At 33.6% G+C, this 17,942-nt stretch overlaps 1 protein-coding gene and 1 long non-coding RNA gene across 2 annotated transcripts; one reads left to right on the top strand and one right to left on the bottom strand.

Annotated features, from left to right (window-relative positions):
- Positions 1–154: 154 nt before the first annotated feature.
- LOC148278963 (uncharacterized) lies at positions 155–3,565 on the bottom strand. The gene is made up of 2 exons (XR_015823019.1): positions 2,532–3,565; positions 155–501 (listed from the first exon to the last, which is right to left on the bottom strand). It is a non-coding gene; the product is annotated as an uncharacterized LOC148278963 (long non-coding RNA).
- A 10,993-nt stretch (positions 3,566–14,558) lies between these two features.
- On the top strand, positions 14,559–17,518 carry LOC148278962 (hexamerin-1.1-like). Its single transcript, XM_088230660.1, has 7 exons — positions 14,559–14,669; positions 14,831–14,964; positions 15,049–15,873; positions 15,977–16,134; positions 16,214–16,461; positions 16,596–16,808; positions 16,923–17,518. Exons 1-7 carry the CDS (start codon positions 14,585–14,587, stop codon positions 17,366–17,368), a joined length of 2,109 nt encoding a protein of 702 aa, XP_088086786.1. The 5' UTR covers positions 14,559–14,584; the 3' UTR covers positions 17,369–17,518.
- Positions 17,519–17,942: the final 424 nt, after the last annotated feature.

Raw genomic sequence — 17,942 nt, 5'->3', positions numbered from 1 at the left:
AATAAAATTGATTTCCCTGATCTTCAAAAACTTCCATTTCATGTGCCGTCTAGACCGACAAGACAAAATCTCCTTTTTTAAACCCAGACAATGTGTCAACAAATGATGAAGTTCAGTGCTGCGGGAAATTGGATGCAAAAAATGTTTTCTTAGCCGTGGTAAAAAGAGCATTTAATTGTATGGCGTAATTTCTCAAAAATGTATGGAAAAGTTGATAAAAATGATCTTCGTCACAAATTCTTCCGAATCAACCGATGATAGTGTTGTGATAGATTTTGTAAAGTGGTCACTTAAACCAGCCAATGACAGGTCATAAGCCCTGTAAATGCCTAGACTTCTATATTCTCTTCTCTAAAATGTTCTTCATCTATGTTGTCATACGTTAATATCAACAGCTCCCTAGGGGGTTGAATCCAGTCCTTGTCAAAAGAAATTTGGAAAAACTCGAAACATCGTTGTTTAATACTAAAAAGTCCTTAAATAAGGCCCCAGCATCTTATCCTGCAACATAAAATTAATATACCCCATTAATTTATTCTGGATAACTTATATAGCGCCATTTTCATGAAAATCACCTCAAGGGCGCTGTACAATAAACATCCCAGCATGTCTTGCAGCTACAAAACGCATAGTCGGTTGGGATTCAGTTCCCCGTTTCCAACTATATAAATTTTGTCTAGCTCCCATTTTTTATAAATAACGTGACAAAATTACAGATAAATTTTAGATTACGACATATCCTGCAGATACAGAGCGCATGGACAGTTAGACCCTTGTTGAAGTTTATGTTAGAAGTGTCTGTGTGAAGCTTATGTTATTTAGTTAGTTAATTTACACAATGTCAAAGCTAATATAACAAATCCCATATATATATTCTGTGTAATTATCCTATTTTTTTAAATACTCTTTTTTACCTTTTATGTATATTGTAAATTTTTTTTAATATCGTTGATAAAAAGTAAAAAAAAGCACCGGACCCAAATGAGAACCTTGAGGTACACCACTGGTAGCCTTAAAGGAATAAGAGGAAAAAGACCTTACTTTAACAATTAATTGTCGTGATACCGAGAATTGATATTATCGAGATTGCTATTTTTTTAAAACTAAACCTTGCTTGCAGGGTTGCTATCTATCATCATTAAAAAATCGGTAGATACAGAAAAAAAATCGGTAGATTTCGGTACATTGGGGGATAGGAGTGGTGGAAGGGGGGACGTATTAAAATTCCCCTACAAAATTGTTTTTTTTTTATCAAACCAAATGGCGGCCTCCTTGGACTTATGGCTGATGTTTGCTTGACACGTGGGGAGTGACGAATTCAACTTCCAGTGAGATAACAATATCAACGTAAATTTTACGTTTACTGTAATTTTAAGCTCAATGATAAAAATAACTACTAATTGCTGAACTTTGAGCAGCAATTAGTAGCTTTTATTTTAGCTGAAAATAGTTACAGGTAAAACAAACCTTTATTTTTTATTAAATGATCCGCTGAAATTATATTAGATGAAAAAAGCAACTATGAAATTATGAAGAGAAATGACATAAATATAATTCATTAACTTTGAAAATAATCGGGAATTACTATATTATACTAATACCAACCAATCAATGCTTGTACTATGTACGACCGAAGGATAAGTAGTATTCATAATAATAAACAGATGACAGAAAAAGCAGCTTTCGGAGCAAATAGAAAAATGTTAGTGTTTGGTTAATTCTTTCATAAGTAGATTGCCTATATTGGGGATGAATAAATAGTAAAAAAAAAATTCCATGGAAAAAAAGGAAACGTTTAAAAATCGGTAGAATTTCGATCAAATTCGGTAGATTTTACGAAAAATCTGTAGATCTACCGAAAAATCAGTAGGGTTGGCAACGCTGCTCGCTTGTCACAAATAACACATTCTAACGGGAGCATATTTACAAAATCACGTTTAAGAGTTTTCACTGTTTCCATATAAGTATGGTTAGAATAAAGTATCCAATGTAATAATGTGTCAAAATAATGCCCCAAATTAATAGTCTCTTTTTGTTTTTAGTACTTCTACACATTAGCGACTTAAGAGTATTAACTCAATGCCTTGAACAATTAATTAACAATATATTTCCGAATTTTAAGCTACGGTCGGAGAGAGGAACCGATTCACACCCAGCCGGCATGAAAACCAACTAAGCAACTCGTAAATGCTAAGAATGAAATGAAAGAAAGCAACTCGCGTCTATAAACAAATATTCTAATTTAAATAAAAGTATTGTTATTCTCTTTTCCGCTACCAATGATGCATAGGACACTGCATCAGTACTCCAATTGCAGCGTATCAGCAATCATTTGTAATATTAAAGGCAAGATGATCAGTCCTATTCTTTAGATGCAGGTCCTGGGTCCATGAAATATTACGGTGAAAGGATTGTGAAAGCTTTTAAATAATTATTAACTGTCGGAAATCGAACCTAAGAACTCTGGCATAACAAACATATGCACCACCATGAACAAAATAAATAACTGTATTTGAATATAATTTGTTTACCTCGGAGTGTAGCCATCGAGTCGAAAATATTGGCCCGGGTGCTGGTTCAATTTCACACAAATATCTGAATTCTTAATTCCGCACGAACGCGAGAATTAAAAAAACAATTTCGGGATAGTACTTGTTTCATTTCGCCCATACGGATAAAAAGCATAACACGATTATCAATCACGAAGTTAGCTACAGTTTACAGCAATGCAATGAGCCGTAGGCATCCAGGTCGAGAATTGCAAGTGCCAACCGAATCCGCCCGTTACACCAAACTAAACCGGCAATTTGGAACGCTTTTGTTCTATGCAATAGTGTGAAAGGCCGTCTCTTTAAGCTGGTAGTGAATTATTACTCTGAGGTCATTTCGACGAGATACCTAAGTCAAGGCTAAATAAAAAACAATACGTATTTAGATAATTTTGCATTTTATTACCGTAATTTGTTTTGCTTTGCAAATAATGAATGGATCTATGATTTGTTACGTTTTTTATAAGGAAAAAGTAAAATAAATAAAAAGTTAGAATAAACTACTAAAACGAATATTCTTCGTTAGTGACAGTATCTTAATGATTCAATGGGTTAGCCGGGTTAAAAATTATACTCCAAGTAAAATAATTAACGGCCTGCATAGTTTTTACGAGACTTTCATATATTGCGAACCTCAAAATTAAGATTTTTGTAAAATACTAAATTATGTATTTTATTTTGTTGCTAGTTTTTCGATTTTCTTGGGCGTATAAATAAGTATATACTAAAAAGTCCTTAGATAAGGCCCCAACGTCCTATCCTGGGACATATAATTAAACATACCCTACAGTAAATAAAGCTCTGTAGATACTAAAAATGAAAACAAAGAAAGCAACTCGCGTCAATAAAAAAATAGTGTATTTTAATTAAATTATCGTTATTCTCTTATCCGCACCCAATGATGCATATAACATTGCGTCGGTACTACAAAAAATTCTAATATAAATATAATAAAAATATTTCAATGATTTATGTTAGATTTTCAAAAAATAATCATTGTAAACGTATTGTTTGAATAATAATAGGGAAATATCACATACTACGAATAGAGATTAAATTTTATGAAATGGATTTAGAACAATTTATTGTATTTTCAAAATCAATATGGATATTGTGGAGAAATGTTTTCATACATGAATCGGGTTGTGATCCTGTGGCTAGTGTCTCGGACTCACGGATCAAAGGTCCGTGGTTCGAATCCCATTCTACCCCAACTTGATTCCCATTTTCTAATAGTGAGTTATTTACAACTCGTTGAAAATGGTCCTCAAAATGAAATATTTGGGTAAATCATAAGAACGCAAATATTTCTTTTCTATAAAAAAAGAAAATGTAAAAAAGAAGTTCAATAAAAATACGTTTGTAGAAAAACGCGACGTGTTTGGCCTTGGTGGTTGTGACGTCAACTGAACGTCACTGAAGTGGGCTGTAGTATTCCCCGGTGTAAAAATGCTAAAATTACGTAGTAAGTGTATTCTCGCTATTAGCGAGAACTTATTTAAGTCCTTAGCATATTTATCATTGTGCATAAATTAGATTTAATAATAGTATTTTAAATTGACACAGAACATAAAACGGCCGTTTCATTGGAGTTACAATGATTTTTAAAATGTCTAACGTATCCAACGATTGAGCAAAATTCGTATTTTATAGGTATAATAATATCCGTATAATATTAATATAATGATTGTATTTTTACCTTTTATTTTTAATTTTTATAAATGATCTTGGCTCTTTCTTAAAATGTGATTTTCTGCTGTATGATGAATGCTGACGATCTAAAGATATTCCGTAGAATTGAAACATCAGCTTACAAACAAATGCTCCAAAAAGATCCTGATACTTTGAGTACTCGGTGTAATATAAATGATATGCACTTAAATGTACAAAAATGTAACAAGATTACATTTACAAGGAAAAGAATAACGAAATATATCATTTACAGTATTAACAATATGAGCATTTATTCGGTTAACATGATTCGAGACCTAGGAATACCTCTTGGCTTTACATTTTCCACTCATTTGAATAATATCAAAGAAAAAGCCCTAAAGAGGTTAGGTTTTATATTCAGAATATTATATCTATAATTTGTTTATACAATTCATTAGTTCGCAGTGATTTGGAATTTGTATCTGTAGTCTTGTCACCAGTCACCACATTACATAACTCACAATAATTAAGTTGAATATGTGTAAAACAACTCTTTCGTATCCTAACATTTAAATGTAACCTGGGCAGAACCCTTCAGTCTTATGATCAGCACCTAGAAAATTTTGATCTAAATAAGTTGTAATTTAGGAGGCATATTTTAGACTTGATATATCTTTATAAAATAATTAATTGTAATGTTGATTCTACATTTTCTTTAGAGAATGTACCGCTGAATGTCCCCAGTCAGATCGTACGCAAAATTTTATTTTTCAACCTTCAATAATAATATGGCGCACTTTAATGCATTATTACTATCACGTGTGTTAATATTGTATAATAATGTAGAAAATAATGTTGATTTTGATATCTTTAACGATACATGAAATAATTATAGGAAAACTGTAACGCAATTTATAAAATCAAATATTCACTTAGGTCAAATAATTTGTAATAACTTGTTACTAATATTTTATTGTAATAACTTGTATAACAATCATAGAATTCAATTAAGCCAGCCAAGCTAGCCAATGACAGGCGTCGTGACGAAGTTGGTTAGACGGCCGACTGTGAAACTGGCGTCGCGGGTTCGATTCCTGCCAGTTGTAAGAAAAAAATCCAGGCCATAAATTAAAAAAAAAACTATCATAATCTTTTTTTCTTTTTGAGCATGCTGCGTTGTGTATAATTGATGAACAATATCTAAAATAACAATTTGTGATTATTATACCAATGTCATATGTATTGTTTATTGTTTGTGAACTAAAATAATACAATAAACAAAATATAATAATACGGTCCGTATACATACAATACATACATATGATTGTGTATTTAAATAATGATTATTGACAGGTGCCGTGGCGCAGTTGGTTAGACGACTAACTGCGAAACGAGCGTCGATTCCCGCCAGTTGCTAGAAAAAAAACCAAGAAATATTTTTTTTTCAATTGGTCTGGGTGTTGTGGAGTATTTTTTACAACTTTCTTCCATATCCTCTCTTTTCCACTTGCTGATAATGCTCTAATATGGAAGCTTAGCGTTTTGTTCCTAAATAAAAATTGTCGTTTTGTATATTTATAATCATTAATAATATTAAGGAGGGGGATATTCGCATAGTGGTCACGCTCGATCGCACGACGGAGTAGGAATAATGAGGAAGTTCAGTGGTTTTTTAATTATTTTTCTTATTTGTTAATAGACTATACTTAAAGTAAGTCAAAAATTTTTTTTTCAATTTTTGTATATCGTATTATCAGCGCTACGATTTTTTAAAGTTTTGTATTTCTGAAATAACTCCGCGTGTAACATCAGAGGTTCGTTTCCACTTATTCTCATTCAGCTCTTCCCATTGGTCCAGAAGCGACAAGCAGACCGGAAATCTTCCATAGCTCTCAAATCATAGGTTGATTCACATGAACCAGTGACGTTATTTAAAGTAGTGCGTTTTTATAAAAATATTTTTTTATTATTTTTCCGTACATTTTCAAGAAACTTTGCACTACAATTTAATGCTCTAATTTTTACCCCGCGTAAGAAAACATTTTTTGTATCCAATTTACCGTAGGGCTGAAGTTCCTCATTACAACATTAAAATGGGCGTTTTTCTAAATACAAAGCAAACATTAAGTTAACCTTCGAAAACTAATTATTTATAATAGAATGAGAAAGTAAAATACGCATTGCACTAGGTGAGATCGGATATGAACTGACACGGGTCACTGTATTTAGAGATTAATACTTTTACTATACCACTCGTTTCTCATGTATAAATAATTAATAATATATTGTGAACATCTCGTTCTTATTTTAATATGGATGAATTAAATTATTCAGTGGCAGCGTGAATATATTTGAATAATAGAACTACAACGGTTGTTGAATTTGTGCAATCAAATGAACTAAAATTGTTTCGACTAGAGACTAGAGTATCAGTGATGTTTTAAAACACTTAAATCAGAAATCAGTTCGTATCCACTATCCCTTAAATTTTGAGTCGAGAACAAAAGTTACGCTTGTAGTTAAACATACCGTGTAAACCGTGTAGAGTGCAAGTACTAATATTTTTGCTCTCGCTTTAAATTCAGTTAGTAAAGCTTAAAGGTGCATATTTACGATTGTTTTTAAACATACGTATTTATAAGGAATCGATCTTTGCCTGGTGAGATATTTTACAACTAGTTTACTTGTAATCTCGAAGGATTTGAAATTTTATGCGAAAAAAATCTGTGTTGAGTCTACCTACATTAGAATAAATCATATTGTCCCGGCTGAGGTCTACTTGACAGCGCCGCATTGAGTAGGTACTTGCTAGCTAAGTCCGCTACAAACTCAGGCGAACACAGCAGTGCCATTTTTCAATTAAAAAAAAAACGAAAAAGTAAATATGGAAGCTCAATCTTTCGTTGAATATGCTAAGCGTGCTATAAATGCATTGACTACACTGCTAATGGATCCTAATAATAAATTTACAAAAGAACAACTCGGGAAAGTAGTCCCAAAAACCAACGAAATTTTGTGCACAATAGGACAAATGGCAGTAAAGATGAGCGCATTAGAGACTGAGGTTGCTACGATTAAGAAGTATTCCTCTTCAACTAATATCGACGTCTTTAATATCTGTGATCTAGTATCCGAAGTCCAAGATAGAAGTTACAGGGAGAAAAATATTGTTTTATGTAACTTACCTGAGAGTCAATCTACGACCCGAGCCACAGCTATTAAGGAAGATGATTCTGCTGTCAAGAAAATACTGTCTGAGCTTGATTCCTCTGTTCAAAGTCAAGAAATAAAAATATACCGACTTGGAAGAAATACTGGAGAGAGGCCTCGAGCAATTAAAGTTGAATTTTTGGAGGTCAAATGGTCACGACTACTACTGAGTAGGAAGCACCTTTTAAAAAATAATATTCGCATGTACCAGGATCAGTCTTCATTACAAAGGAAACAGCTTATCGAACTTCGTAATGAACTTGATAGTAGGAAAGCAAGCGGCGAGACTGATATCACAATAAAGTACATAAATAACAATCCTAAAATAGTAAAAATGTTTACAAAAAACGACAATCCATCAAACTCTACTATCAAAATGTAAGGGGGGTGAGAACAAAACTACAGACACTTAAAACTGCATTACCAACAACGGATTTCGACATTTACTCATTTACAGAAACATGGTTGAACAACAACATCGACAATACCGAACTTGGTTTTAGCAACCACCTAATATATAGAAATGATCGGGATAAACTTGCTTCTAACAGATCTCGTGGAGGAGGAGTTTTGATTGCAGTATCGACTAAGTTCTCATCACGAATGCTCAAATGTAAAAAACAAAATTTTGAACAAATTTTTGTAATGATTTCATCAAAACGAGAAAAAATAATAATAGGCTGTGTGTATATTCCCCCTTCGTCTGATACGCAAACCTACAAAGATCATTATTTGGAAGTGGAATGTCTACGAAGGCGGTATCCTGAGGCCGCTATAGTTTTGACGGGTGACTACAACTTACCCAATATACAGTGGGATCCAGATGGTATCAACACTAAATCTAGTGATGGCATAGACCATGGGTCAAGTGAGATAATTGAAATGTCAATGTTTTTAAATCTCCGTCAAGCAAATTATGTTTATAATTGTCTTACTCGTCTCTTGGATCTTGTTTTTTCTAATTCAGATAACATTTCAGTGCAACTTGCAAATGAAAATATTTTACCAATTGATAGATACCATCCACCTTTATGCATTAATTTTGGAACCCTTATTTTAGCAAAGTACAAAACCTCTGATGTTAGATTAAATTTTTTTAAAGCAGATTTTCCTGCCATTAACTCATTTATCCTTAGCAGTGATTGGAACTTTTTAAATCAAAATTTAAATGTAGACGATATAATTGCACAATTTTATCATATCCTTGATACTGCCATTGAGTCATCTGTGCCTAAAACTACATTCATAGCAAGTCATTTTCCTAAATGGTTTAGTAAAAAACTTATTGAAGTTATACTACATAAAAAGATTGCTCATAGTAATTTTAAAAGGTCTCGAGACATTAAAGATTATGAAGAATTTTCGAAATTGAGAATTTTGTCTAAGCAGCTTTCTAAAACCTGTTATCAAGACTGTGTAAGTAAATTTGAAGTCGAGGCTGCATCTAAGCCGCAACATATTTTTAAATTTTCCAAGATTCTTAACAGTAGGGAATCTGGAATTCCGTCCACAGTGTATTACAAACGCAAAATGGCAGACACACCACAGGAAGTTGCCAATTTATTTGCTGATTACTTTAGCAGTGTTTATAGTTCTACTTCTAATTCTAGGTTACACAGTATTGATAATACAGATTTAATTGATTTTAACGACTGTGTATTTACTGATTCTGATGTAAAAAAGGGGATTTGTGCCTTAGATCCAAAAAAAAGCGCTGGGCCAGACAATATCCCTACACTTCTTCTTATACAATGTTGTCCCTCTTTAACTGGTCCACTTACAAAAATTTTTAACTTGTCCTTGAAAACTGGAAACTTTCCCAAGAAATGGAAGATCTCATACTTAACCCCCATTTATAAAAAAGGAGATAAAACTGACGTCTCCAATTACCGACCCATTTGTATTCAGTCAGCCATTCCAAAGTTACTGGAATCTGTTTTGCTAACTAAGTTCACCAATGAAATTAGTAAAGTTATCACTCCGTTACAACATGGTTTCATAACTGGTAGATCAACTCTTACAAACCTTATGTTGCATCAGAATCGGTTGATCACATCAATGGAGAGACGTCATCAGACTGATACAATTTATACTGACTTTAGTAAAGCGTTCGACAAGGTTTCTCATACAATTTTAATACACAAACTTAGTTCACTGGGAATTACTGGTAATATCTTGGAATGGTTTAAAAGCTACCTGTCATCAAGGAAAATCTTAGTAAAAGTATTCGGTTATAACTCGTATCAGTTTGAGGCATCTAGTGGGGTACCCCAAGGCTCCCACCTGGGACCAGTACTGTTTTCTTTGTTTGTTAATGACATTGTGTCGATATTTGAGAAAGTAGACATTCTTCTCTTTGCCGACGATCTTAAAATTTCAAAAACTGTTACCTCTGATACCGATTGTGGAGTTCTTCAGTCTAATTTGGTAAGGCTGTACAACTGGTGCCAGAAAAATGAACTTTATTTAAATGTCGACAAGTGTTGTGTAATATCATTTACAAGAAGTAAAAAACCCATAATATTCGATTACAACATTAATAATATCAATCTGGGAAGAGTTACACAAATAAAGGATTTGGGGATAGTTTTTGACGAAAAATTGACATTTATTCCTCACATTGATACCATCACTAATAAGGCAATGAAATGTCTCGGATATTTGCAGCGAACTGTAAAGGATTTTAATTCCATCACTACCCTCAAAGTGCTATTTACTGCCTTGGTTAGAAGTAATTTAGAATTCAATTCAACAATTTGGTCACCTTATTACAATGTTCATATTTTAAAGTTAGAAAGAGTACAACGTAAATTCCTTAGATTCATCAATTACAAACTTAATATACCCGCTGAAAATATTGATTATGATAATTTATTATGTACACTAAATATGTCAACTCTATGTAAAAGAAGAATTATAAATGACTTATTAAATTTATATAAAATAGCGAATGGCGTATTGGACGTCCCGGAATTAACTAGTGTTATCAGCTTGAAAGTACCTCTTCGAAATACTCGGCAGCTAACGTTATTTTTTGAATCTCCTGGCAGTCACAATTATTATTACAATTCACCAATACCTAGACTACACCGGTTAGGTAACGAGTATGGTGAAGTTGATATATTTTGTCTGTCTTTATATAAATATAGGTTAAGTATTCAAAAGGTTATAAATTAATTTATGTAAAATTTCTTAATATTTTTCTTTATTTACTATTTCTTTTTCTCATGTATCTCTTTAATAATGTATAAACTTATATGTATGTATATGTATGCGTGTATGTTTTCATATGTAAATTTTAAAAATATTTTTCTATGTACCATATACCTATGTTGGTACATTTCCTGATTTTTACCTATTATTGTATCTTTTAGCTTTTCTTATGTTATCTTTTATTTTTACCAAACTTACATACTTATGTTTCACTGCTGCACTTAAATGTAATTTCTAAAATATGTAAAAGCCCATTGGGCGTGTAAATCAATAAATAAATAAATAAATAAATAAATAAATACTATAGTATTAAAATCTGTTTTGTGATTCAAACTTTCCTTTTATTTACAAAACGTTACTGCCTTCAAAATAAAAACGTCTCTAATTTATTGATCACTTAACATGCTACTTACAATGAGGAATAAGTTCCTCATAGGACTTAAGAGCCCTACTGGAAATTGGATTCAATAAATGTTTTCTTACGCGCGGAAAAATTAAAGCATTGAATTATAGGCATAATTTCTTGAAAATGAACGAAAAAAATATTAATAAAAACGAACTACTTTCAAATTAATCAACCTATGATGATTAAAGAGTTGTGGAAGATTTCCGGTTTACTTATCGTCAACCGACCGATCGGAAAAACTAACCGAGAAGAAGCGGAAGAGAACTTGAGACGTCACACGCGGATTAATTTCAGAAATACAAAACTTTAAACAACCATAGCGCCGATAAATACACACATAAAAATTCATCATCTCCATCATTTCCTTTCCGCACCTAATGGTGCATAGGGCACTGCATTTGTACACCAATCGCTGCGTTTCTTGATCATTTCTGTTTCATGAAGGTAAGATGATTAGATTGATCAATCTTAGCTTCAGGTGCAAATCCAGGGACTATAAAATATTCTAGTATGAAAACACCTTTTTAAATACATATTTCGTGTCAACCATGTCGGGAATCGAACGCGCTTGTCGGCCTCGTGGTGCAGTGGTCCGAGCGTTTGCCTACCACATAATTGAAAAAAATAATTATTTAATTTAATAGTCTATTTACAAATATATATTTTTTTAATCCACTGAACTTCTTTATTGATGCTAAATGATTCAACAACATTATATAACTGAGTTGTTTAATTTAATAACAAAATCAACCTTATGATCTATCCCAGATTGATAAAAATGGTATTATCTTTACTTATTAACAACACAAAATAAAATATATTGATCATCGGAATTTTACTATTTGATACGGTTTTGAAAGTCCCATCTCAACACGGGACTTTTAGTCTCATGGAGTTGGGACTTATGTCTCAAATAATGTACTCGTACAATGAACTTATGTATGTAAATAAATAATTTTTATTCTATTGGAAGATATATATTTTTGGAGAAGAAACACAGGCGCTGTTTTTCTTGAATTATTCTTAACTTATTTTAGTAATTTTAAAATAAATTTTTGCGTGTTTTGGATACAAAAAAAATAATTTGGAATATTACGAGGAAATGCAGTAATAGATACATTCAGTGCTTAGGTGTTTGTACATAGTTTTTCTGTCACTCTCTCACAGATGCACCCCCGATATTGTGCGAAGAATACAACTTACGCCGGACTAATTATGCCTAAATAAAATCGATAAAATCTGGATTTCGTTTTTCGCACCCTAAAAATGAAATTTTCTTGCTTTTTCCGTTTTTCAAAATTATTGATCATTTTTGTATACCATACGTCTGAAGATGGCAGATAAAACTTAGAGCTTTTATGGGTTTTTGGATGGTTCTAGTTCCCATTAGAAATATTTTAAAAATGCAAAACGGTGGAGACACGCCGCTGGTAAATATCTATAGTGAGTAAAAAATCTTTGTGTTAACGCCTTAATCCAGGGATAAAATAGGGAATACTTTTGTATAAAGAAAAGTCAGACCGCGCTTCTAAATATTTATATTGTTAGATGTAAATATAATATAAATATTATTATAGTACGCACCTTAAATACTTTGAATGCATCTCAATAGTTTAAACCTTTTAAAGCTTGTAGTAGAAAATATAATAATTGCATTACGCACAGACGAATTATCCTTTGGGTAAACTATGGCGTCAGATTTCAAAGGGCGCTCGGTGCTAGCTCTTAAAAAAATGTAATTTAGAAATTTACGTAATACTTTTGCCGATGCTACGCAAATAGTTTTTATCGATAATCACAAGTATTTGTAATCGTGAACTTAAGAACATATAAAGTTGCATTACTTCAAAAGAGTGAAAAACTACCTCCACTCAGCGATGTCAAATAATCGACTTAATTCGCTGGCAAGGCTTTGCATCGAATCAGGGCTATCGCTGTCTTTGGACTGTGATGATATTATCAACAGTTTCGCAGTTTCGAAATGTAATAGATATAAAGAGTAGTGTTCTTATCTATAAAACAATCATACATGTCCACACATAAATTAATGTTCTTCCATTCTTTTTTTATGTAATGAAGGGAAAGTTAAAAATGTACAAATTCATCAAAATAAGACGATGATGATTATACTCAAAAGGAATATGCATTCTAATGTTGAAAGAATGCACAAAGAAATTGGCTTGTTCACAGTAAAGTAGCAAATAAAATATAATGTAGCAATTTTTGTACATGAAATAATGAAAGGGATGAAAAAAAAAAAATTTCACCAACAATGTCATATATATGAAACAAGGGATAAAAAAATATAAGATTACCAACGAGGAGAAAAACCGAATCTTAAAACCCACTGTACAAGGGTTACCTCAAGAGATAAAATAAATAGAAGGAATTGAATTATTTCAAATTAATTTGAAAAAAATAGTTATGTGAAAAAAAGTTTACATTAGTTCTTAAGATGTTATGTAATAACTTTATTAAGTTATTAAGCATAAAAAAAAAACAGAAATGCAGACGGCGAGAATTAAAAAAATTATAATATTTACCTTCCTTCTTAAAAATATTTTTTTTTGTTCATACCAAAATTCGAGTTATTTGAAGTTTTAAAAGGTATTGTTCATCGAACAAATATGATCGTCCATAAAATGAATTAATATTTTTAATTGAATAAGTATGTCGTCATAGGGAAATATGGGCAGTAAAGCACTGCGCTTGAAGTTTTATCATCCCAGCGATGATGAATAAATATATTTACATTATTACGACGAAGAGGGCAATAAACCAAATTGCTCTTTTCTAGATAGTCACTTTTTTTATTTCCTAACCCTTTAAAAGATGACAGCAAAATTTTCCAAACTTTCCGACTGAAATACTTAGATATATAGACTTTGAAAGCAGACGGAAAAAAAATATTCATATAAACTTGTCTTGAACTTAAAAACATACTTGAATGCTCGTAACTTTCTGCGATATTTTTACAAAATTGCCCTACTCCTCAATAGGAAATAAGAAACCTACCCGAAATTTGATTTTAATGGCTGAATTATATTAATTATGTTTGCTTATGTAGAATATCACAGTTAAACCCAGTTTGAATAAGATTTATACTGTTAAATTGCCTAGAGCGCTGTTGACAGTTAATCCGCCTCAGCATGTTTTTGCTGTAAAGTCAACATTTGGTTGACTTATGTTCGCCGCGTGTATAGCCTGCTTAAAACGCGGAGGTAAGTGAATATTTTTGTTGCAACCGATATTAAATAAGAGTTTTTTAAAATCCTGTTTTATTTTCAACGTTAAAAAATGGGAGTACGCATATGCGTAATATCGTGAGGTAAGTATTTATATTATTAAATATAAAAGAATGAAAAGGTCAAGTAGATGTAACACTGAAGCAGTCGACAACAGAGTACAAACACGATTAGGGGTCTTATCGAGAGAGCCGCAGCGGTCACCGTGGTCAGTCAGCTGAGATTAGGGGGAGCTATCGAGGAATGGGGACTATATAAGGTGGTGCAGGCGAGCCATTAGTCACTGCACTCATCGCAATCCCAGCGCCATGAGGGGTCTTTTGGTGTTCCTGTTCTTCTGCGTCGCCTTGGCTTCGGCCGCCCTCGTCCAAAGGCACTATGACACCAAGTCTGGTAAGTTACTAATGAAATTCCTAAAAAACTAATAGTTAGAAACAGAAAGCCTTTTGAAATCTTAAATAATAAATATTACAGTAGTTAAAAAAAAACTTAAAATATATACGTATTTTTGTAGTAATCGAAGTTTCTAAAAATAATATTATCTTCCCTTACAGCCGACAAGGAATTTTTGACGAGACAAAAGAATATCTTCCATCTGTTGTACCATGTGCACCAACCTAACATCCACCAGGACCAGGTCTCCGCTGGAAAAGCCTACAGTATTGAGGCCAATCTCGATAAATATGCTGTAGGTTCAAACATTTTACTACCGATGATTTGATACGAAGTCTTCATATTTATTTGGTTCTATAACTTTTTATTTTATTTTTAGGAATCCCAAGACGTAAAGCATACTGTTCAGAAATACAAGAACCACTATTTGCCTCAAGGTAGGATCTTCTCTCCCATGTATGCCGCGCATATGCATGAAGCTGAGGCATTCTTCAAGGTCTTGTTCCACGCCAAGGATTACGAAACCTTCTACAACACTGCCTGCTGGGCTCGCGAGCACCTCAACGAGCAACTGTTCGTGTACGTCGTGAGCGTAGCTATCTTGCACCGCCCAGACACACAGGGAATCATCCTTCCTCCTCCTTATGAAATCCACCCGTACTACTTCTTCAACGAGGAAGTTATGCACCAGGCTTACCAAGTCAAGATGCAGGAACATCCCGAGCACATCTCTCCCCATGTTCACTCTGGAGAAGGAGACGTCGTTATCATCAACAGCAACTACTCCGGTTGGTATGTGAACTACAACGAAGAACAAAAGCTGTCTTACTTCACCGAGGATATCGGCTTGAACAGTTTCTATTACTATTACCACTTGGATTATCCCTTCTGGATGGACGGCGAAGAATTCGGTCTGAAGAAGGACAAGCGTGGAGAGCTTTTCTATTATGTCCATCAACAGCTCTTGGCTCGTTATTACTTGGAAAGGTTGTCCAATGGATTAGGAGAGATCCCCGACTTCTCATGGAACTGGCCCGTCAAAACTGGATTCTACCCATCTTTGAGGTACCAAAACGGAATGTCTTTCCCAATTAGGCCTAATTTCTTTGACCTGAAACAAGGAGACTTCTTGCAACACCTCATCCAGGTTGAAGACTACGAATCACGAATCCGTCAAAGCATCGACGCTGGATTCCTTATCAAGGTATGCCCAGTATAAATTAATTACTTAATTTATCTAATATTTTCGTATTTTGTTTAAACTTGATCAATATCAATGGTATACTGACCTCTTTGTTTAATTGTAGAAGGATGGTACTTCCATCAGCCTGAGGAACCCCGATGATATTGAGGAGCTTGCAAGCATTATCGAATCTAATAACGAAGTTGACAACCTGAGATATTACAGATATCCACTTTTCATTGCCAAGATGCTTCTTGGAAACTCCGTGAAGCCTCTTAACTGGTAAAATATTAGAATACAGAAATATAAGCATTATTTTTTTCCTTAACTAAGTCAATTTTTAATACATTTAATTTTTTAGGCACCAAGTTGCTCCGTCAGCCCTTGAACAGTACCAGACCGCTCTGCGTGATCCCATGTTCTACCAATTGTTCAAGCGTTATGTTGGATACTTCGTCCAGTTCAAGAACATCTATGCTCCTTACACTAAGGAAGAGCTTTCCTTCGCTGGAGTAAAGATCGAGAACGTAGAAGTTGAAAAAATGGTTACCTACTTCGATCACTTCGATGTTGATATCACTAATGCCGTATACCAGACCAAGGAAGAAGGTGCGATATATTCATTTTAATTCAGACAGAATCATTTTACATAGAAAAACATCCATCACATAAATATTTATAAAATTATTTCCACGAGTCTCTTACAATTATATCTAACAATGTATTTTCTAATTAACCAACAGCTACCAAAATGGAAGATAACCACTTTATTATGGCTCGTCAGCACAGGTTGAACCACAAGCCATTCACCGTGACTGTAAACCTTGTTGCCGACAAAGCTTCCCAGGTTGTCTTTAAACTGTTCCTTGGACCCAAGTACGACGGCGAGGGTCGCCCCATGTCTCTGAATGATAACAGACATAACTTTGTCGAACTGGACCAGTTTGTATATGAATGTGAGTATCCACGAAATGTTTCGTAATTTAGTTAAACATTTAAAAAAAATGTGTAACCCAAATACTGTGATAAGTGTTTGTATTTCCTTTTTCTAATTTACTTAATTTTCTTAGTGAAATCTGGCAAGAACATGATTGAGCGTAACTCCAACGATTTCATGTGGAACATCAAAGACTGGACCTCATCCAAGCAAATCTACAAGGAAGTCAACGCTGCTCTCTCTGGCTCATCACAGTTCCCTCTGGATATGTCCGAGGCCCACAATGGATTCCCCAGCAGACTGGCCATTCCCCGCGGTAGGAAGGGAGGTATGCCCTTCCAGCTGTTCGTCATGGTGGTTCCCTTCCACGCTCCCGCAGTCAAACAAGGAACTGGATACGACCACGTGGTGTCCAGCGGTATCGGCAGCGGCGCACGCGCTCTGGATGGACTTGCCTTCGGGTATCCATTCGACCGCCCCATTGACGACTCTTATTTCTACACCAACAACATGCACTTTGAGGATGTTGTCATCTTCCATAAGAAGGAAAGCGACATCAACATGGCCGCACAAGATTAAGCACGCTTCTTATTAACTCATTTAATTTATATATGAAAATTGATTTAGGTGTACTTTTTGTAACAGAATTACGCGATGATGTTTAACCAGTCGAACTGACTGTGTTCTTTGATTTTAGTGATATGAAATAAATCGCAAACAACATCTCAACAATGGCATTTTTTTTATACACAAAATAATCATACGTGATTTTTAAAATTGAACGATATCGTAATTAACATGCGAGTAAAAGCCCAAAAATTAAAACAGCAAATTCTTACAACGAATGTAATGAAAATAGGGTGGAAAAAGTCTTAACCCAATTTGAGTTTTGTTCCCGAAAGCCGTTGTTGCCAACTTTTTGGACACGAGAGATCAGCATGGAAGAAGCAGATAGCGTTAGTCAGCAACAGGCTGTTTCCGAGGCAAATTTTAATATACAATAAGTATTAATACATATAAATAAAAGTCCTACTCATCGTGTTGTGGTTAGCTCAGAAGGTTTATACCGAAGATATTTTTTGTTGTTGAAAAAACGTATCTGAAAAACAATACATGTATTTACATTTATGTGTAAGTGATAGATGATATATTG

The sequence above is a fragment of the Micrasema longulum genome, unplaced genomic scaffold, assembly GCF_059751315.1.
Source record: "Micrasema longulum isolate JH-2025_06_02 unplaced genomic scaffold, ASM5975131v1 h1tg000802l, whole genome shotgun sequence".
NCBI classification, from domain to species: domain Eukaryota; kingdom Metazoa; phylum Arthropoda; class Insecta; order Trichoptera; family Brachycentridae; genus Micrasema; species Micrasema longulum.
The sequence above is the reverse complement of the archived record's forward strand: the minus strand, read 5'-3'. Positions and strand labels throughout refer to the sequence as shown.